Genomic DNA, 22,805 nt, shown 5'->3' with positions numbered 1-22,805 from the left:
TTGTATTTCTCTCGCTCAGCAGCTGCGTATCAGCCGCCCAGACTGAACGCAGAAAGTAAACACGTTTGCTGCCATTGTGTGCGGTATTAGCAGGGTGACGGCTTATTACACATTCACATGTTAGAACAAGCGTTGGATCGGGCTTTGCTGGTGAGCAGAAGCTGAGGTGTGCACGGTTTCAGACCATGTAGTGGCTGCAGCTAATGACTGTTGTCATTCTTAATTTCTACGTGTATTTATTTTCTGTGATCGATTGATTGTTTAGTCTGAAACGTCAGACGTGATGTTTACTGCGATATGAAACGAAGAAAAACAGGAGCGGTGATGTAGATTTGGTCAAAATTATGCTTAATTGTTTTTCCATCGCTCGACTAATTGATTGTTCGGCCAATCCTTTCAGCATGAGTTCAGACTCCGTTCACGGTGTCCTTACATCTTACCGCGGTGCTGGTTTGGGCTTTACAAAAGGAGACCTGGAACAATGTTTGAATCAATAAGCAATGACAGTTTTTTCATAAGGACCGCCACATGTCTAGTCTCATTATCCAGATATGGCCAGGTAAATTCAATGATAAGCAGCATGTCAGTCACAGGCAGTTTTTTTTTTCTCCTCCACTAAATTGACTATTAGTGTCAGTCTCATTACTGTGATTGTCTCAGTTTATAGCCCTCATTACATGCTTCTGTCTGTCAATCTGCAACCATCTGGCACCTAAGCACTCCGAAATAAAGGATTTATTTGCAAATTGAGTTTGACCCAGGCCTATACAGGACACAGTGAAGGCGTTATGCAATGTACTGTTGTATTTAATGCTAATGTGCCTTTATTTGTTCTCACATCTTGTCCTCTTCAGCGTGTCCTGTGGGCCAGTTTAAGTCAGGCATAGAGGGACAGTGCAGAGGCTGCCCAGGATTCAGCCAAGCCACCAACAGGGGGGCGTCAATGTGTGAATGTCGCCCTGGGTACCTACGTGCCGAATCAGACACTCCTGACACACCGTGCACTAGTAAGTAAAACAGTGCTTAATCCACATGCAAATATGGAGGTGCTAAGCAACACTCTTTACTGTCTCCTCCTCTCTTTTTTTTGTCTTCCTCTGACACCTCTGATGCTACTTCTTTTTTTCCCTCCGGTGTCATTTAGCCAGGGTCCGCTGAGCTGCTTTGTGGCTTTTGTCTCACGGCTGGGCATTGAGATGCATGTCCTTTGTGACAGGTTGTTGGTGAGGGTGGGAGGGTAGGGCTTTCTGTCTAAAGTGAAGTAGGCATTGATGGTCTCAAGTGACACATCCATGCGGATTGAGGAATTTCAATTCAGGCTCATTTTGGGTGTGTGTGAATGGGAAGGGGGGTCTTTAATTAGGTGCGCTCTTTCGGAAGGGCCACAAAGCTGATGTGAAACAATGTGACACTGTGACTGTGGCTGTTACCCCTGCAGGTGTGATATAAATACCAACTGGAATTCACATCCACCAATTTTATTTTTTACTGATAACTTTAATTACAAAGACTTATCTTAATAATGGATCTCTTTAAGAAGCTAATTTCTATTATGTATTCTGTTGTTGTATCAGATTGCCTGAGCAGTTCGGCACGTAACGTTATTTTCAATTTGTATGCAAAGTTTTAAACCAGCCGAGCCACCTGAAATTCACGCCAGACCTTTTCCCTCCTGAAAATAGGTATACGTTTTTACATTTTTGCGACAGGCGTGGTGGTTTTTAATTAAGTGCATTGTGATTGCCAAGACTTAAAAATGCGTCACCTCCAAAAATCCCCTGTTGCCAAATGCTGAATTCAGAATTCATGCTCGCCCAGATTGAGCGCGATGTTACTCCACTCGGGTTTCCAATGAGAACACCATTAGCACTTAAGTTAGCTGCAGGCTCAGTGACAAAGCTCTCTCTCCTTGGCAGGAACAGAAACTCATTCACAGTGCCTGAGTGGTCTTGCTGTTTAGTTATGCTTGGCTTGAGGCAATAGCTATCTTCTTACAATTTTCAGGCGGTGATCATTATCATCCAGTTTTAGACAAACGTAATTGCACCAGTTAAATCCAGCAGCACATATGCTCCCGCTGTGACGCAAAGCCACTGCAAGAGCATTGTTCTGCTTCGTGAGTACATGTGCGGGCTGAGTAAAATGGCTTCAGCTTATATCAGAAATCATAAAGAAACAATATGTGTGGGTCATGGAAAAGTAAAACAGTGGCAAAATGGCACAGCGGAGATCAACACAGAACTTTCATATATTGTAATTTCACCGAGGCAACTTTCCACAGGGGAAAAAACATGAAGTACGATTCAATATTTTTTCCCATATAACTTGATAATATGTGAAGAACAGCTACTGGTGCTCCCTGAAGGTACTTTATCATAGCAAAAACAAAAAAATCATAACAGGTGATGCTGCTATATTGATATTGTTTAAACGGTCTTAAGAGGTTTGGAAAATGCTGCCTTTGGGATCAGGAAAAGGCCAGATTGAACGGAATAGTTTGACATTTTTGCGATATTTGAGTTTGATCGGATTAATGTGTAATTCTGTCATGTATACATGATGCTCCAGTTCTGAAAGAGAGTCATGTTCGGTGGGTTATGAAATCCCGAACATGCAACATGCAGGTCTGACCAACCATGAATCCTGCTTTTATGGTTAAGTCAAGCTAAGTGGATGCTGCCTGCAGCAAGAGATTTACTCATAATCAAATTTAACAACATCATTTGTTGTATTTTGTTTTAGTGTATATTACCTATAAGTAAAAACATTATAGGTAAGCACATACATGAAAGTTTCATCAATTTTCTCATTCAGCTCTTTTTTTTTTTTTTTAAGCAGATTGGTTCGCATACAGGAACTTGGATGACTGCCAGTTTGCAGTATTTTTTAAATATGGAAAAAGCGTGCTATTTTAACTATTTCTCTCACTGTAGGAACTCCCTCGGCCCCTCGCGGCATAATCCGTAAGGTCAACTTCACCACAGTCACTCTGGATTGGAATGAGCCGCTGGACAGCGGCGGCAGAAACGACCTGAGCTACGCCGTCAGGTGCTCTCTGTGCAGGTCACCAAAGGAAGCGTGCCTCCCCTGCGGAGACGGCGTCAGTTACCGGCCTGCGAAGGACGGCCTGCTGGGTCACAGGGTAGAGGTGTGGGGCCTGCTGCCACATACAACGTATACGTTCACTATTCAGGCACTTAACGGGGTGTCTCAGCTCAGCGAGAAGGAGCCTGCCAGCGAAAGTGTCAACATCACTACAAGCCATGACGGTAAGAGCTGCAGGAGGATGGGTGGAAAGGTATAAATAGTCCGAATTTCACTGTATTTATAATTCTGCTGCCATCTGTGCAGTGCCGCCACTGGTGTCTGTGATTCGGAAGAGCGACTCCACAGAGAGCAGTCTGACTCTACACTGGTCTGCCCCGACTCAGCCACACTACACCATCCTGCAGTATGAGCTGCGCTACTGTGAGAAGGTAAGAGCTCCCTGACGACATCCCCGAACTTTCCCTTCAGATAGATGATCTATTTTTTTTTTTTTAACAGGATGTCACTACAAGTGCATATACAGTGGGGCAAAAAAGTATTTAGTCAGCCACCGATTGTGCAAGTTCCCCCACTTAAAATGATGACAGAGGTCAGTAATTTGCACCAGAGGTACACTTCAACTGTGAGAGACAGAATGTGAAAAAAAAATCCATGAATCCACATGGTAGGATTTGTAAAGAATTTATTCGTAAATAGGGTGGAAAATAAGTATTTGGTCACCTCAAACAAGGAAAATCTCTGGCTCTCACAGACCTGTAACGTCTTCTGTAAGAAGCTTTTCTGTCCCCCACTCGTTACCTGTATGAATGGCACCTGTTTGAACTCATCATCTGTATAAAAGACACCTGTCCACAGCCTCAAACAGTCAGACTCCAAACTCCGCCATGGCCAAGACCAAAGAGCTTTCGAAGGACACCAGGAAAAGTATTGTAGACCTGCACCAGACTGGGAAGAGTGAATCTACAATAGGCAAGCAGCTTGGTGTGAAAAAATCAACTGTGGGAGCAATCATCAGAAAATGGAAGACATACAAGACCACTGATAATCTCCCTCGATTGGGGCTCCACGCAAGATCTCATCCCGTGGGGTCAAAATGATCATGAGAACGGTGAGCAAAGATCCCAGAACCACACGGGGGGACCTGGTGAATGACCTGCAGAGAGCTGGGACCAAAGTAACAAAGGTCACCATCAGTAACACACTACAACGGCAGGGAATCAAATCCCGCAGTGCCAGACGTGTTCCGCTGCTGAAGCCAGTGCATGTCCAGGCCCGTCTGAAGTTTGCCAGAGAGCACATGGATGATACAGCAGAGGATTGGGAGAATGTCATGTGGTCAGATGAAACCAAAGTAGAACTTTTTGGTATAAACTCAACTCGTCGTGTTTGGAGGAAGAAGAATACTGAGTTGCATCCCAAGAACACCATACCTACTGTGAAGCATGGGGGTGGAAACATCATGCTATGGGGCTGTTTTTCTGCCAAGGGGACAGGACGACTGATCCGTGTTAAGGACAGAATGAATGGGGCCATGTATCGTGAGATTTTGAGCCAAAACCTCCTTCCATCAGTGAGAACTTTGAAGATGAAACGAGGCTGGGTCTTCCAACATGACAATGATCCAAAACACACCGCCCGGGCAACAAAGGAGTGGCTCCGTAAGAAGCATTTGAAAGTCCTGGAGTGGCCTAGCCAGTCTCCAGACCTCAACCCCATAGAAAATCTGTGGCGGGAGTTGAAAGTCCGTGTTGCTCGGCGACAGCCCCAAAACATCACTGCTCTCGAGAAGATCTGCATGGAGGAATGGGCCAAAATACCAGCTACTGTGTGTGCAAACCTGGTAAAGACCTATAGTAAACGTTTGACCTCTGTTATTGCCAACAAAGGTTATGTTACAAAGTATTGAGTTGTATTTTTGTTATTGACCAAATACTTATTTTCCACCCTGATTTACGAATAAATTCTTTACAAATCCTACCATGTGGATTCATGGATTTTTTTTCACATTCTGTCTCTCACAGTTGAAGTGTACCTCTGGTGCAAATTACTGACCTCTGTCATCATTTTAGGTGGGGGAACTTGCACAATCGGTGGCTGACTAAATACTTTTTTGCCCCACTGTAGTTAAAGGGTCACAGCACGCGGCTTAGACCACGTGGATCTGTGAAGAAGCTCTCTAAATTGTGCAGTATACACTTTAACAATTAAGATATTAGTAACATATTTGTAATGGGTTTTTTTATTATTATCTGATGTAATTGAAGTTAGTGTTCAGTTCAGGACAGTTTGACTAATTAACTAGCTTGACATCATCATCTGTTCTTCTTTCACTATTGCCTTGGACTCATTCTTTTTTGCTTTTAGAAGGAGCAGCGTAGCGAAGATCAGTGCCACTCCATACAGAGTAACAGAAACCAGGCTGTACTGACAGACCTCCGCCGGGCTAGTCAGTATGAAGTGCAGGTCCGGGCGCGTACCCAGGCCGGCTACGGCAGTTTTAGTCCACCAACCATTTTCCGCACACTGCCCGATGGTAAGAAGAGGTCTTGTTTTCTCTTGAAGAGGAGCCACACACACATTACTCTTTTTTCTTATTTAAAAAAGTAATTTCCAGTGGGGGTGTGACAGTCATTTATCCCTGCAGAATCAATCCCTGCACAGTTTCTTTTATGAATTTATCATCTGCATCTTTGTTGACTCTCTTTAATAACCTAAATTCCTGCCCCCCACCCCCACCTTTCTTTACTACCTATGTAAACCTCCTGTCATGGCTTCTGTCGTTGTGTTGCTCTAACTCTCTCACTTTCTGTCTGCTATTTTCTCGTCTCTCTCTTTTGTTTGCCGTCTCTCCCAGGACGTGACTCTGGCTCCGAGTTCTTGGTACCTGGCATCTTTATCGCTGTCGGGATGCTGCTGCTTGTCACTTTCGTCTTTGTGGCCGCCTACTGCATACGGTGAGAACGGGAGGAAGGGAAATAGGCACAGGAAAACAAGATAGATTTGCAAGTGAAAGAAGCTCGCGGAATAACAGGAAATGGAGCGAAAAGGATAGAAATCAAAAACCAATAACAAACGTGACCCCAATTTTACAGTTTTGCACTGCTTTGTTCTTTTGTTTATACAAATCATATCTTATCAACGGTGGTTTTGCACTCTGTTACCCACACCTTTTCTTTTTTTTTCTTCCCCCTCTGTGAAGCAGTTCAGACACAAAGCAAGGCTCATGATTTCTTTTGCTTACACAGCTAAAAGCTATCCTGCTCATTAGAACATTTTCCTTAGGCTTCATTGTTTGAGTAAATAATGTCGGATGGCATCACGGGGAAAAAGAGAGGGAGAAGGTGCGTGCATTTGTGTGTGAGAAGGATGACGATAGAGGTAGAGGGCAGGGAAAGACAGGATGCAGGCGTCCCAACCCTGTTTCCACAGGACAGAACAATAGCTGTGACCTTGTGACACACACACACACACACACACACACACACACACACACACACACACACAAACCAGTGAGTGAGGCCCAGATCTGCCACTAACTGAGGGTGGTGCATTATTGCTATTTTAGGCTTCTGAGGTGGGAGAGAGAAATGGAGGAAGGCAGCGATCCAGTAGCTACAGGGTTGTTACTGTACTGTAGGGATGAGTTTGCTCCAGCAGAATTATAATGGAGCCGCTTGCGTCAAAGAGCAGAACCATATGGGTTGTCTCAGGTATTCAGCACCACCACAAGTCACTGTGTATTGCGTGTTTACAGCACGGACAAAACTGTCCACAACAAGGTGGTGTTGGCTTCTCAAGCCATAACAGTTATGATGTATTTTTAAGAGTGCATGTGGCTGAAGTGACCTCTGACCCGTGATAGCTCTGTTATGTGTTGTGCTGTTCTTATTGCATCTGAACAGTTGGTTGATGTGCATTACATTGGGTTGATAAAGCATTAGGAACACTTGTCCAAAAAAAAAGTGAAATAAAACATCAATTCCTCAGATAACTGCGCTGCAATCCTAATCTTGTTTCATTTATACTGATCTCTTTGTACCTGCAGCCGGCACAGCCGAATAAAGGATCCGGAGCTGAGTGACAAAAACAGCCAGTACCTCATTGGCCAAGGTAACACATCAAGGACATGCACGCTGAACCACAGCTCTGATTTACAATTCATTCACGTCGGGGAAATCATTTTTAATGTGACCGGGCTCTCTGTCGCTCATGGTTCTGTAACATTCCTGCTCCCACGCTTCTGTTTGTCTCCCCTCTCAAAGGGGTCAAGGTTTATATCGACCCTTTCACCTACGAAGACCCTAATGAGGCAGTGAGAGAATTTGCCAAGGAAATCGATGTTTCCTTTGTCAAGATTGAGGAGGTCATTGGTGCTGGTAAGCCCATCCGTATGCTTTTCCTGTGATTAATAAATCTGTAAACTTTGCCCTGGTCCACTCTTTCTGAGGACTTGCAGACTGCACAGGTTGCGTTTTGTTGTGATGTGTTGTTTTTATTTTTAGCATATTGTTCTCTCTCAAAATAACCTTATTAAAAAATACCTAATTACTAAATTAAATAGATTCAGTGACATTTAAAACCATTGCCCTGTTTCTTCTTTATCACTCAAAATTCAATTTGGCTGCAGAAAAAACACAATTAACTGATAAATATGTTCCCAATATTGGTGGCCCTCATTCAAACCAAAGGGCACTGCTAGCTGCGAGCAAGCGTTGCGTTTGTTAAATGTAACAGTTGTCTTCATAATGAGGTAAACTCATGCTGGGGAGGAAAAAACGGCCATAATAGTGTGTTTACGTGTCTGTGTGCTGCAGGCGAGTTTGGGGAGGTGTGTCGAGGACGGCTGAAGATACCAGGAAAAAAGGAAAACTACGTTGCAATTAAAACTCTAAAGGGTGGCTACACCGACAAGCAGAGACGGGACTTCCTGTCTGAGGCGTCCATCATGGGACAGTTCCAACACCCCAACATTATCCATCTGGAGGGAATCATTACAGCCAGCTGTCCAGTCATGATCCTGACAGAGTATATGGAGAACGGCGCTCTGGACTCTTTTCTACGGGTCAGTATGAGTCGGACAAACCAACGCCAAAGCACGCTTCTCTCAAAACACTGAAACACACCGTAGTGCCGCTCATTCTCAGACTGAACTGGTTCTGTCCTCACTGTAGCTGAACGACAGCCAGTTCACACCCATCCAGCTGGTTGGTATGCTGCGTGGCATTGCTTCTGGCATGAAGTACCTGGCAGAGATGAGCTACGTCCACCGAGACCTGGCTGCCCGCAACATCCTGATCAACAGCAACCTGGTGTGCAAGGTGTCTGACTTTGGCTTGTCGCGCTTCCTTCAGGAGAACTCCTCTGACCCGACCTACACCAGCTCTCTGGTGAGACAACAGCCATCCTCAGTTAATGCTTAAGGAGAAAAGCCTGTCATTCATTTCATACAAAGTAGTCTAGTAGGATGGAAACCATAGAAATGATCCCAATATGTTAATTTTAATCTCTAGCACAGACATCAGGACACTGATTATCAACAATAGTGATTATCAGTGTGATTTCTGCACTACAATTAGTTATCAGTTAGATTTTTAAGATTTAAATAAATGCATAAATGAATAGCAGAGTTTTATTTATCCACATGCTTTTCATCTCTTGAAATATTATGTTGATCGTAAAACATTTTTAACTTTAACTTGGGATTTTACCTACCTTCAGTTTCCTCCCCAGCTCCCTGCTGGACCATGTTTACGTGAAGTTTCTGCATCACTCACTGTTTACCTTTCTGTGTAGGGAGGTAAGATCCCAATTCGCTGGACAGCACCGGAGGCAATAGCCTTCAGAAAGTTTACCTCAGCCTCAGATGTGTGGAGCTACGGCATCGTCATGTGGGAGGTCATGTCTTTTGGAGAAAGACCGTACTGGGACATGAGCAACCAGGATGTAAGTTGAAGCAAGAAAAGCCTTGCTGGGCTGTTTCTTAGATTTTTGGAAGGACTTTTCAGGTTTTGTTAGCCGAGTTTTTCCAGTCATTTCAAAACACTTGGAACTAGGTGATCAGTGAAGTGTTTAAATCTTGACTGTGACCATTAAACTCATGTTTAATGGTTGTTTCCGTCAGGTGATCAATGCCATAGAGCAGGACTACCGCCTGCCCCCGCCACCTGACTGCCCCACCCACCTGCACCAACTGATGTTGGACTGCTGGCAGAAGGACCGGTCGGCGCGCCCTCGCTTTGCGGAGCTCGTTAGCGCTTTGGACAAACTCATCCGCAATCCTGCGTCGCTGAAAATAGTGGCTCAAGAAGGAGCAGGGTGAGAGTGCTGATGTGTTTTTACAGTTGGATCAGTGAGGTTTTGGACCACCACGGTGGATTTTAAACCTAAACAAACAAAATGCGATTAAAGTGAAGCTTTTAATTCAAGATGTTTAACAAAAGTATTGCATTAATTGTTCAGGAATTTCCTGTTTTTATGTAGTCCGCGAAAAATGTCACACAGCAAAAATCAAGCATGTCTTCACAATGTCTTATTCTTAGTGTCCATTTAAAGCCCTGACAGTGACAGGGCAGGCATTAGCCTCCTGCTGCCCAGTCTTGTGCACCACCTCGGTGTCCTGCTGTGACCTGTCAGCCACTTGCTGTTCCCATTTCCCTGTCTCAACATTCTGCCTGTCGGCTAGTTATATACAGCTGAGGACACTCCACCTCTGACAAATCCCATTGTTTGTCCCTGTCAGTCACTCAGTTCGACTTGTCACCTGGAATGTTGCTGCAGGACATGTATAAGCTTCTCACTGAGGTTTTGGTGACGGTGAATGTAAGTTATTCCTTTGTTTCTGGATCCTGTCCCCTAGGCCGTCCTACCCCCTGCTGGACCAGCGCGCACCTTTAGCTCTCCCGCCGTGTGCTTCGGTGGGGGATTGGCTTAGGGCCATCAAGATGGAGCGTTACGAAGACAGTTTCCTTCAGGCTGGCTTCAACTCAGTGGACCAGCTGGCCCCAATCACCACACAGTTAGTTCATATTCCCATTTTTTTTCTGCTCACTTATTTTATCCAAGTAAAAAATTTGTTTAGGAAAATTTGTCTCTAATTAGTTTTTTTTTTTTTTAATTCTGTAGGGATCTGCTGCACATGGGTGTGACTTTGGCTGGGCATCAGAGGAAAATCCTTTCCAGCATCCAGACAATGACCTTTCAAAACAAGAGCACTGCAACTGTGACCTTCTAGCTGACCTGCCTCTTATTCTGGACATGACACCAGCACACAGGTGCTGCCAAGTACTGAGAGCACTCTGGATCCTCTTTCTGTGAGCCACTTTGAACACGGCCTCGTAAAAGGGATTGGCGACTTTATTCGTGACCAGAAAAAATAGGGAGAAAAAACTATGGTGTGAACTGTTGTGCAGAGATTGGCAGGTCTCTGCCACACAGAGGGACCAGGTGATGAAGCTGTGCGGACTGACTGCTTCTTTATTTTTTTGTTCTTTTGTTTGTTTTTTGCAGTTTGTGCTTTTACATCCACCCAAGGTTTGGACTCAGTACATGTGGTGAGCAAAGAGGAACAGCGGACCAGAGTTTACACAGTTCTGTATTGTCATGTCATTACAAAAAAACAAAACAAAACAAAAAAACCCAAACTGGTTTGTTGTCCCAAAATGTCACTTTGATCTTTCACCAAAGGAGACAAAAAAGACGAGAAGAAATGCCAAGATTTTTAGTTTTCGTATTGTTGTAATTATGAATGGGAACCGCTCTCGATGCCGACTACGTTACTTCAGAGACACCTTTCACATCAAAACATGAACATTTTAATGTGAGCTTTTACATTTTGTTGTTCTTTCTCCCCCATTTGATTTCAGTATTACCTCCTCTTTACTCAGGTGTGATGTGTAATGCAGACTTTGGAGAGCGCTGTACTTGCTCTAATCAGACTCCTGATCTTCCTCAAGTCTGGCTCTCACTTTGCCAGCTCAGCAACATGTGAGAAGAAAGGCACAGAGACATATCAGCACTTTTGTCATTTCAGAGTGAATCGTAATCTTCAGTAACTCCACGTGTTTCTCGTGGAGTGTGGTTGGTTATTTCTAACGCTGGTCTTTCTGCTGGCAGCTCAGTTTTATTATAGTCGAGCTGAACAAAGACCAAGTGGACTGAGAGACCACGAAAACTGTAGAATTGGTTTTCTTTATAGATAATAGCCAAGGACGCAGTCTGGCCTCAAACTTGTTTTTTCTTGATTATAACGGATACATTTTTAATTATCTTATTCTGTATTCTCCATTTTCCAGTGCCATTCATTTGTCTTTGTGAACTAAAATGCCATTTTTATAAAGCAGAAGCCTTTCACGAGTGATTCAGTTCTGTCTCATTTGAATGCACCTTAAAGGGTAACTGAGTAAAATGTGTCTGCTTTTGCTCTGAAGCAATACAAAAAGAGGTTCCTAACAAAAAGCACGAAACACAATACATGACCTTAAATTAACACTCTAGCTTGTAGCCACTTTGGTTGGTTTCACCGGCAGTTTCGCTCTGCAAAACTAGTGATTCTCAGAGCTGTTGTCTTATTAGCAGGGCAGCACCTCTCACTTTGCCAGATGTAATGTCAGTAAAACATTTCTGCACTTGCACTAAAACGATTCCCTAAAATTTTGGAAGAGGAAACAAAGCACGGCTACCAACTGAGCCAGTCTGCTCAACGCAGTGTTTTTGCGTTTCTCAGAAAACTGCCTCTCATATAATTATACAGTTAGCAGGCTCGCTGTATCTGTTGCTTTCACTCATGACCTGCTCACAATACTTACTGTTTGCAAACGCAGAAGAGTTGAACTTCCAGCAGAAAGTGCCTGTGCTCCAGGAGCGTATCTTTGCATACTTTGTCCATATGAAGGCAAACAAATCTCTTGACACATACAAGTTTGCACTTTTCAATCTTATCCAGGACCTGCCAGGATTTGCTGACTGATTGTTGTGCACTACCTACAGCTGGAGGCAAGGACATATGATGGAACAAAGCCTGGACTCTATGGATACATGGGTGGTTTTCCTTTAAGATATCCTCTGCCACCACAATGTAGCAACATTAACAAGTAGTCCAAAGGCTTTGCTCAGTTTGTCTTCAGTGGGTGTAAAATAAATGTCACATCACTCATATACCATCAAATACTCCGTTCACTAAATATTTGTAGAATATCTGTTTACAAGCAGTTTAAGTTACTTCCATGCTACTTTAGCTAACGCACTGATGTCGCTAACATAGTATCTACAGCACTGAAAACTCTATGGGTAAAGATTCCTTATCAGGCTAAACCCGGAAACGTTGGCTGATATCATTTGGAGTGTAATGCAGAATGATTTCATGCAGTCTGGTCTGTCCATTACGCGGCTTGTAACCATAAACGTCTGCGTTTTGCTTCAAAGGCGTGTCTTTGCTGACAATATTCTGGCAGTAAAAAGCATGAAAAGACCATTTTTACTTATTTAGATGATATTGTGGTGTCTGCTGAAAATTCTGGGTTAAAATGTTTTTTTCCTTTTTTCCAGTGCTACAAAATAAAATTGAACATGGGAAAGGTGCTAATACTGCTAATAGGCAGTGGTCAGCTCACCGGATTGAGTGGGTAACCCATATGCTGAAAGGCTGATGTGGAGGTCAGGGTTTAGGCCTGCACTGAGGCTATTTACTTAATGTCTTCCCCCTGGTCTTTTTAAAAATCTGTCTCTTCACTGTCTTGGTAAAATAAAGGGTTAAAAAAAAGACCCAGAATGTGGAAACTGGATGCACAGCTAGCAGTAAGATCTGCAAATTGCTTTCTACTTTTCCCCCACAGCTCCGCAGAAACAGCTTGAAGTCATCAGTATCTTGTGAAATAAACATTTAACTGACTGGAGTTCAAAATGTTGAAATATTGCTCAAAGATGTTGCAAATGTTGAAGGATGAGACCAGAATTTTTGACATTTATGTGTATTTTACCCTAGATAGCAGTGCTTCAGGATACACCTGGGCTACTAAAACATACAGAAATGGCTCAGGTGCACTGAATCGCTTCTTCTAAACTTTTTAGGGTTGAGAGAGTTTTTAAAGTCCCAGAGTGCATAACAGTCATTTGAAATATGATGCAACGCAAACCTGAAATGTGATGCTGGTTATGACCTTACACTTATCCAGTGACAAACAGCAGACCAACACGTTCCTTTGTAGGCTTCATACTGAAGATCTCAATAATGGCAACTCTGAATAAATGATAATGTTTATCCACCGTGTATATAGGTAAATATGAATATTTACCATCATTTCTCAGCTGTTTAACATGTCAGAAGGGCTTTGTAGATAGCCACGCTCATTTTTCACTGCAAGCGAAGCATGGAAACGGTTTAAATAAAAGGATGTCGTAGGAGGTCCATATCTGACCTGAAGTGATAACCCACATGGTTTACCTGTCTCCGGTCGTAAGGCAGGCTGTCCCAGTGACCCTGTTCGCTCCCGTCCCAGATTCAAAGAAAAAATGAGCACGCAACAAAGCAGCTACACTTTTGTCAAAAGGCGCACTGATGCTTCCGGATGTCTTTGAGCCTTTTTATTCCAGTGCTACTCAATGTGAACTAAATAAATGTTTCTTGGTTGTCTCGTTTTAATCTTTGGTTAAATAATGTGTTGCCTAAGATCATGTAAGTAAAATGTCTAATAGGATTTTTCTTTGTCTCCTTTGTGTCAGCCCTCCTCATCTATCCAGTTGGCCCGTTTTTAATAATGAGATGGAAACAAGAGAACGCAAGGACTCAAATGAGTCCCCAGCTTTGCTTTCTCGCAGCTTTTCCTCTTGCTTTCTGTTCCTCCAGAGAGCCTTTACCCCTGAGGGCTCAAAGCTTGTCCTCTTCTATGTTTCCTTTCCTGGTCCTCAGCCCTTTTAATCATGAAGAGATGTTCTTTTCTTCTCCTGTGCCTTGGGCTGAGAACAGCTTATGGCACAGCATAAGCTTAAACTCTCACACACACTTTTCTCCCCTTCTTCTTCTTCTTCTTCTCCCATCTCCAAAGCTACAATAAACAAGCTAAGCTGCCAGGGCTTCCAAAAGCATTTAGGCTCATTGATTAATGTGCTTTGATTATCTCTGTGTTACTGACTCATTCCTCTTGTTCTATTGTTCTGGTGTGGACCACAAAGTATAGACCTGCGCAAGTACAGATTTTTTTATTTTTTTTTTTAAAGAAAAAGATGAGTAACTGTTGACTGTTGTTATGGTTTATTTTCAGCCCCACGGTGCATTTTGGTTTGCATGAATCCCAGTGTTGGGAGTGATTCAGTGCTTGAAAGAGAGAGATAGGCATTCATGTGGTTTCTACTTCTGTCAGTGCTTTGAGTGACCCCTGACCCTGCTGCATAGTACAAATCCAGCCTCAGCTTTGTCTGTGTATCTGAATGGCCATTCATTAGGGCTGCTGTCGGGCACCGAGTAGACCAGGCCGAGCAAGTTTTTAGCATTTGGTGGATTGTGTCATTCCCCTCGCATTCCTGCGTGCATTCAAGTGTGGAGAACGTGTGTGTGCGTGCATGGTCGCAGTGGGTGGGGGGCTACCCAGAGGGACAGGTACATGTGGATTTAAAGGAAAGGGGGAAGGGAGGTGATTTGAAATGGTTTCACCCTGTCTGGAGGAGTAAAACTCTCAGAAAATCTGAGAGTACACACATTAAATGTGTATTGGGAACGGTTTAGTCCAGCTAAGTGCACTCCCACAACACTGCAGGACTCAGAAAACTGATTTTTTAAAAATCTACGTCAAATTTAAAACAGTTGAGTCTGAAATGTTCTGGATTTGAGCTTCTGAAAAAAACACGTTATACCCATATTTGAATGATTATCCTATCTCACAGAAATCTCGGATAAATAAGTTTGCTTTGAGCAAACCCTTCCCCCCCACAAAGTATCTCTCATGAAAGCCCCAGAGCTGCTTTATCATTCCACCCTTCAGTTTTTGGAAACCGCTGTCTAATTTCATTTTCCATTAGTCTTCGTTTTCGATCTGCAGCATTGGTTTGATTTTTCCACAACAGCACTTATCTGAAGATGGAAGTTTAGGCTGGAGATTGTCACTCCTATGCCGCTCTCCCTCCGCTTCAGCTGCCAGATTTCCTCCCCGAGATGACTCCCAGACAGTTTGCTCAAAATGGCCCAATATTTCTGAGCAAATCCACCGAGCAGCCAGCTAAGATTATTTTTCACCTGTGTACGCATTGTGATTTCGGAGGCACATTGCTCGGCAGAGCGCTTCCACTCTGTTTCGTATTAAATCTGATCACTGGAAAAGTTGTCACTCCTCGCTGCTCTACAGCATTTCTGTTGACTTTGCAGGAGATTGTGCCAGGCCATTGCCGTAAATAAGAATTTGTTCTTTGCTGACCCACCTGATCAAATAAAAGTTGTTGGAATTTAATTATACTTTCATGCTGCAGTACAGTTTTATGTGGAATTAGTCTAGTATTTTTAATCATGTAGTTAATCCACTTAATCAATGTAAACTTTTAGACCACAATCCCCTGCTGTCTCCTCAGTACTGATGTAGAGGAGTATTCAAATATTGTTATATTAGCTACTGTCAGGCTGTTGCTTTCACAGTTAAATCGTTTAGGTTTATTTAAATGTATTTAAATGTACTGAATAACTAAGATGAACTAATAACTGAGATTATTCCCCACAATCATCTCTAGGGTTTACAGAGAATGGCTCTAAAAGACAAAAATATCCAGTGAGCAACAGTTCTCTGGGCAAAAATACCTTGTTGATACCAAAGGTCTGAGGAAAATGACCAGACCGCTTCAAGCTGAAAGGAAGGCAGCAATAACTCAAAGAACGACTCGTTACAGCCGAGGTATGCAGAAGAACATTTGGAATGTGCAACACACTGAACCCCGAAAGCAGACGAGGTACCACGGCAGGAAACCACACTGTTAGTTATAAACAGACAACTAAGGGTACAACTCACACAGATTCACCAAAATTGAACAAAAGAAGATTTAAAAAAATGTATGTGTTTTAATTTCTGCTGCCATATTCAGACGATGGGATCCATGCTGCCTTGTATCAGCAGTTCAGACTGGTGGTCTAATGGTGTGGAGGGGTAGTTTCTTGGCACACCTTGGGTCCCTCAGTGCCACAGTCTAACTGCGTGTTGTTAGTGGCCATGTCCACCCCTTCATGACCACAGGGTACCCATCCTCTGATGACTGCTTCCAGCAGGATAATGCTCCACATCACAAAACTGAAATCATCTCAAAGAGGTTTCTTGACCATGACAGTGAGTTCGGTGTACTCGAATGGCCCAAACAACAGTAGGGGTGGGTGATGTACCCACAAAATTTTATCAAGATATTTCAAAAAACATTTGTAATAATGATGTTTGTGACAATATAGAAAAAATACTGAAGGAATTTTTTATGGATGCTTGCACCTTTCAGGCAGCAGCATTTGTACATGTAAGTAAATAAAGGGCGTTTTTCCATCCTTGTTTTCCAATGAGCCACTGTCTCTGATGACAGACTGAAGTGTGAATCCATTGAAATAAGGTGCAGCCAGCACAGCATACGATGGTACAAGTCACGCTTAAGTAAAAAGGTAGCCTAGGCAGCGTTTTCCCTGGAAATTGAACACTTTAGTTTAACAATAACTAGACAAACTTAAGCTTGTAACTCGTCAGGAGCTGCACCATACTGTCACAGATAATAACGCAGAAATATATTTTCTACCTGAAATGTGTTATCTTGGGTTGAGGTTTTTTTTAACCAGCTGCATACAGCCCTGCTTTTCCACCATGTAACTCCATCAGTAATTTCCATCCACCGTTTGCTCTTCCTGTCGTATGGAGCGCAGCTTGTGATGCTTGGTCGAGCCATTTGATTACTTTTGGGTCACACATCACCAGCTGCTAGTATCTCATCCTTTGCAACCTGGTTGTACTCGACAGTGTTTTTGCCTCAAGCGGTGAAACAATTTTGTTGCTTCCACCTTTAGCGAGAACAGGGTTCTGACTGTGCTTTGTTGGAGGTTGTTGAAGTCGCTCCCTCTTTAGGTACTAAAATGCCATCAGAGACTGACACCTGTGTTTTACTGCCAAGCATTAATGTAAACCCATGGTGTTGCTATAGCAATGATATTGCGATATAGTACTTTTATGCCACAGAAGAATTTATACCGGTATTATTATGGACCATGTGGTATGGCACAACCACAGTCTGGGATAGTAAGCTGTTGGGATGTGGTGTGGTAAATATTTGTGCATGAGGAATATTTCCAGCACCTTTATGAAAAATTATGACAGTTCTGAACTCAAGAGGGAGTACAACCTGGTACTAGCAAGGTGTACCCAGTAACATGGTTGGTGAGTATATCTTAGCTAAACCTACAGATGGATCGTTTACTTATAAAGAACGAATATTCAAGCGGCCAAATAGTTAGGGTTAGGATGCAGTTCAAACAACCCTTTATTTGTTTTAAGATTTTAAAATGGCTAGGTGTTTCTTTTTATCCAGATGTTTTATATTTTAAAATTTGCTACTAGCTATACATTTAGCTAACCGATGCATCTTTGTAAGTAAAGGTTGTTTCTTTTTTTTTTTTTGAGAGTTTAACACTTTGATTTTCATTTTTTAAATAATTTTTAGCTATATTGGATATATCAACATCTATCTATCCAGTACTGTATATTTACCTAACACTGGATAAACATTTATGTTACCTAGACTATTAGGTAACAGTTAGCTGTAGGTTTAGCTAGCTTTTTCTACCTTTTGTTGTTCTAGGGTTTTTTTTCAGGTACTTTTATAAGCTGTTTTTATTCCTTTTTGCACAACTTTTAATTATCTAAGTTCTTCATAACATTTCTGCTCAAAGCTATGAAAGCTTGTGTCCACCACTGGGAACCCCCCCCCCAAAAAAAGACTTTATAGTATAAATAGTTATATATAGTTTAGTGATACTGATATATAGCTATGTACTTCTCAACCACACTTCACAGAAGAGACCACATTTGATGGAGGTGTTAGTGTGATGAAGAATGCGAATATGGGTTTTATCACCTTCAGGGTGAGTGAATGGCTCCTCCAAAGGTGTTTGCTGGTTCTTGCTCTGTCAGCTTTCAGCAGCCATCCATCTCCCCCGTGGCACCCTTTTGTTTTCCACTCAGCTAAGATGTGCCTCTTGCCTTCTGTGAGGAAATGAAAGTCGTGTGACCTTCCCACTTCTTATCGTCTTCATGTGAATCACTCTATATTCTAAAACTCAAGCCACATGCGTCAAGGACCACTATGTTAAGCAGAGGGAAATAAAACTCGTGGGGCTTCATGTGGCAAAAAGGATTCTGCGTATGTGTCTGAAGTGAGGGAAAGTTCAAGAAAAGGCCATGATAGGAGATGGCAAACATCTCATGTGAAAGCTGTTTCTGATCAGTGAGATTGATTACCCTTTGTGAACTCAGATTGATGGCTTTACTCTTCAGTCTTGCGCTTAACCTCTCCTATAGGTCTCACCTTTAAGTCCTAACTCATCATAACTCCTCCACCCTTCTGAACCCACTGGTATGAATCTTTACCCTGAGCTGAAATGTGTATGCACCCACAGTCACCTTGTCACTAACAAAGAACACACAGGCTTCATAGCGACCACCGGGCATTTTTGAGGTTTGATTCAATCAGACAAAGTTTGTAGAGAAACTACCAAACAACAGCAATTTAAAACATGCACAGGGTTATTTTTACCACGCCTCAAAAAGGCTTCTAGTTTTGTCTGTTTTCTCTCTTTTTCATAATTACAGTAAGGTTTGGCCTTTATATTTGTATTGTGGCCATAGATGTTTACCCTAACTGAATGTTTATCCTTCTTCTTCTACATTTAAATCACAGTTTGCTGAGCAATTGCCTGAATGAGCTGTTTTCATAAATGTCTACAAAGCAAATGAGCAGTAAACACAGAATATTCCAGTAAACAATGACACACATGGAAGGTTCTGCACTGAGAGCACATTTTTGTTTTCAAAAGCAAAGGTAAAGCCTTCTTCAGTCTTTTTTTTTTATTTTTTGGAGGAGTTGCATGAATGCGTATCCCCTCACAGCAGGTCTAAGGATTAAAGCACCCCCTCCTGATCCCCTGTGGCCCTCCTCCCTGAACCTACACCCACTCCTTTAGCCTGCTTTGGAACGACAGCCTGTCAGAACTATTGATTATACTGCAAAAACATGACCACTCACGTTTAGTACTGACCCCATGAGCACATTTGTGGGGGGACGGGGTGTGCTCAAATTGTGACAATATGGAGGGTAGTAAAGTGTATGTATGCGTGTGTTTGTGTGTGTGTGCCCACTTAGAAATCTGAGCATGGAGCATATGGTTATGATTTAACCAGCATCTGGATGCAATACAACAAGGTTTACAATACAAAGCATAAACTGTGTGCGTTTGAGGGAAAGGGTGTAGTATTGAAAGTAATCAGATTACAGAAATGAGGAAACTAACCTTGGGCTTATACCATCACCCATCAACCAAAATCGTACCCAGAATGGAAGAAATAACCGTGAACACACACTCGCTCTCTCAGATCTGTATTACTGTGTTTTGAGCGCCCTCTAGTGTGCAAAAACTTGGTTTATTCGATTTTTATTCTAATGCTGAGAGGAAAATAATTCATGCTTTAAATTCTCGTTTATTTACGAATCACGCGTTCAACCCTGATCATTCGGTAAACATGAAAGCATGAAATGCGTCGTGACTCTGCTTATCAGATAAGGGTTGAAGCTGCTGTCTGTGCAGGTTTGGGCTGAGCCTCGCAGACAGTGTCTCAGCATATTCTGACCCAATATCACTCCTACTCTTTACAATCGGAAAATCTGATTGTAAACACGGCGTGCAGTCTGCGCCACTGTCTCGGCTGGCAACGTCACGCAGAGGCGGAGAGAGGACTGGTCATTAGCAGTGATCTGAAGTCATGATAAATACATTCTGATTCCGAATCTGTTCTGTGGTCGTCCATCCGGACAGATTTGTTATTCTCGAGTTTTACAGGTTGGGCGTTCAACAGCTTATCACAAAGAAAGAGGAGCAGCTCTCCTGCAAGGCAACTTTGAGGCAGGCTCACCATTACTCACCCGCGCTGCTTTGTCGCCGCCTGGTGGCCATGGCGGACTCTGACACCCTAAAGGAAAAGCAGAGTCATGTTTCAGTGGGTCGAGCTTAGGCCTGAGAGGATGCAGAGGAGGCGCCTGCTCTCTCAAAACGAAGTCCTCCTCTCACATCGGTGTATTGTGCAACTATCGCCTCTGTAAACATAGTTTCTGATAGGATTTGAACTATTTTTCGAGTAGGTCGAATGTGTACTTGTCTTTAAATAATAATGGTCCTTTGCTCTCTCTTCCCCCCCACCTAGGCTACACTACATTATGCACTGCGTTAAAGCAAACAAAAGAAAACAAAGACCACAGAAAAAACAACAGCAGTAAGAGCCACACCTACATAAATAACACACATGACCACACCTCAATGTCTGGCAGTACAACAAAAAGAAAACCACACAAGACAAAAAAGCTATACCAATGAGTCCTGCGGCATTAAACTTTTAGTTTAAGAAGTAGAAAAAGAAAAAAAATGCATTTAGAGAATCGTGTGCTTTTTAAGCACTGAGAACAATTATTTGAGATACAGGGTTCAGTAAAGACAGAGCGTTAGTGCCTCTGAATCAGCATGCGCTTACGTTTAAGAGACGCAGCCCTCTTGGAGTTGTAGTAATTATGATAGAAGGGATGGATGAAGTCATGCACTGTTGTTATAGCGCAGGGAGGTGGTCAGGGTGGAGGAACGGGTCAGCAAAACGCTGGACACAAATACACGAGAGAGCCGTGTTCATTGTTTCCATCTGGCAGCGGAGACAGTGAGCCTTTAATTGTAACCACCATGTTTCCCTAGCTTTAAACATGCTCTTCTTTTTAGGCAAAATATGATCTTTCCTCTTGTTGTCTGGATTTAACCCAGCCTTGAGCCTACGATGTGATTCGTAAGAGTCTTAAAGGATTTGGTAAACTTTGTCCTGCTGATGTAAGCTTGTCTTTCATTTTTAAGGGGAAGATTTTTGTATGGGCCCCTAAGTGGGAATTCCTGATGTGTCTGCCTGATATTTACAGATTGCTTTGACAAGCTGTATAAAAGTAGTAGCAGGTGAACAGCGCTGAAGTCGGGCGTGATTTAAGATGAAAGGCCTTTCTGGTACACCGTAGGGAAAATGCCTCCATCTGAGGCAGCCCTACTACTCACACAAACAAGCAAGCTCGCCTCCTTCTCATCACTGTACAGCATGTACAAGGTGGCAACAAATAGCTTGACTCCATCGCGCTCTACATTCCTGGGTTACTATATTGTTAGACTGACGAAATCTATCTTTGCGCGGTTACGCAACAGATAACTAAAAACAATCTTCGCTGTTCTAACCCAGATATGTGATAGTTATACAATGCAGACAGCAGGTTCTCTCTCTCCTTGAAATCAAAAGGTAAATTTCTATCATCTGGCCCTCGTGACATCACGCATAATTATAAATCCACTACTTTGAGGAAATACAGAGTGCTATGAATTACACTGACCTCTGCCAGCTGCCTGTGTGACTGTGGTCAATTGAATGAGTGATTGTAGCAGCTTAATCCCAGATGATCTCTGGCTCTGAAAGCCACTACAGCAAACGCAGGGAGGACTGCACTTTAGGAACAGTGCCTGACCGCCATGGCAGCTGGAAGATGAAGGGGCAGAGATGTTTAAGCAGATGCATGAATGAGCTGGAAGTTAATCATTGAGCTAGACGTCTGAGCTACTGATGCACTTTTTTGTGGCTTTAATAATCCACATTTAACCCACTGCTGAATATGGCAAAAGAGCAGATCCAAGCAAACATTTTCACCAACTTGGAAACATGAATCACAGCTGATCTGATTGTTTTCCTATCAAATTTAAAATAAAAGGAAAAGATATAGATATCAAATCTAAATAACGGCCTGCAGATATTTCACAGCGTGAGGGAGTCGCTTAATTATTTTCACATTTGATGCGAATTTCATTTTTGTTTCCGATATTGGCTTTTAAGCTGGGACTTAACAGCCATGCACGGAGGAGATTAGAAGGTGGATTTCTTTGCGCAAACTGTCGAAAAGCTGATGGAGAGAACTAATCCTCTCTATCTGCATCATCATTCTTTAAAACTGCACGCTTTCTGTCTGTCTGTATTTCTCTTTTCAGCAGTTCAATTTCATTTTAGTGCACAAAAGATGACCTGCCCTTTTTTATGTTTAATTTTTTATGAACAGGGCACCAGTAGCCGCTGATTTTTCTTTCCCCTCCAGTGAAAAAGGGTTTCACACATTGTGCTCTGCTTTATGGTTTGTGTGAAAAACTGTCGCAGGAGGTTTGGCTCGCGCATTAACCCAGACCCCGACAATATCACGCTCAGCAGTGGCCTGAAGCCGGTGCCAGGCTTTGAGAGGATGCCACCCTCGCTTTGTTTGAGGGACCGAGGGCTCGAAGGCAGCAAGGGTGCTGGTTATGATGACAGCGCCGCTGCAGATCAACTGATCAATTATAGCCATGCAGGTATGAAAAACAAAAAAAAAGTCATTATTAATTTATATCTGAAGAAAAAGGTCAGCGAGCTGAACTCTCACAGCCGCCGCTGATTATAGTCACAGAAGAACAGACACTTCATCCGGGCGCGCTCTTAATCTGAGCAAATGTA

General features: G+C 42.8%; 1 protein-coding gene across 1 annotated transcript in view; it reads left to right on the top strand.

The window, feature by feature from the left end:
• Positions 1-11,408, top strand: part of ephb4a (eph receptor B4a) — a 41,453-nt gene extending 30,045 nt beyond the window's left edge. Inside the window, exons 5-17 of the mRNA XM_042220876.1 lie at positions 855-1,007; positions 2,934-3,269; positions 3,352-3,476; positions 5,413-5,581; positions 5,903-6,002; positions 7,094-7,158; positions 7,311-7,424; positions 7,863-8,110; positions 8,220-8,435; positions 8,842-8,991; positions 9,170-9,363; positions 9,905-10,063; positions 10,171-11,408. Coding sequence (XP_042076810.1) covers positions 855-1,007; positions 2,934-3,269; positions 3,352-3,476; positions 5,413-5,581; positions 5,903-6,002; positions 7,094-7,158; positions 7,311-7,424; positions 7,863-8,110; positions 8,220-8,435; positions 8,842-8,991; positions 9,170-9,363; positions 9,905-10,063; positions 10,171-10,279 — 2,138 coding nt within the window. The 3' untranslated portion in view covers positions 10,280-11,408. The remainder of the gene's footprint in view (positions 1-854; positions 1,008-2,933; positions 3,270-3,351; positions 3,477-5,412; positions 5,582-5,902; positions 6,003-7,093; positions 7,159-7,310; positions 7,425-7,862; positions 8,111-8,219; positions 8,436-8,841; positions 8,992-9,169; positions 9,364-9,904; positions 10,064-10,170) is intronic.
• Positions 11,409-22,805: the final 11,397 nt, after the last annotated feature.

The sequence above is a fragment of the Haplochromis burtoni genome, unplaced genomic scaffold (assembly GCF_018398535.1).
Source record: "Haplochromis burtoni strain Fernald_Lab_line unplaced genomic scaffold, NCSU_Asbu1 Contig_56, whole genome shotgun sequence".
NCBI lineage: Eukaryota > Metazoa > Chordata > Actinopteri > Cichliformes > Cichlidae > Haplochromis > Haplochromis burtoni.
Note: the sequence above shows the minus strand (reverse complement) of the source record. Positions and strands in the feature narration are given on the sequence as shown.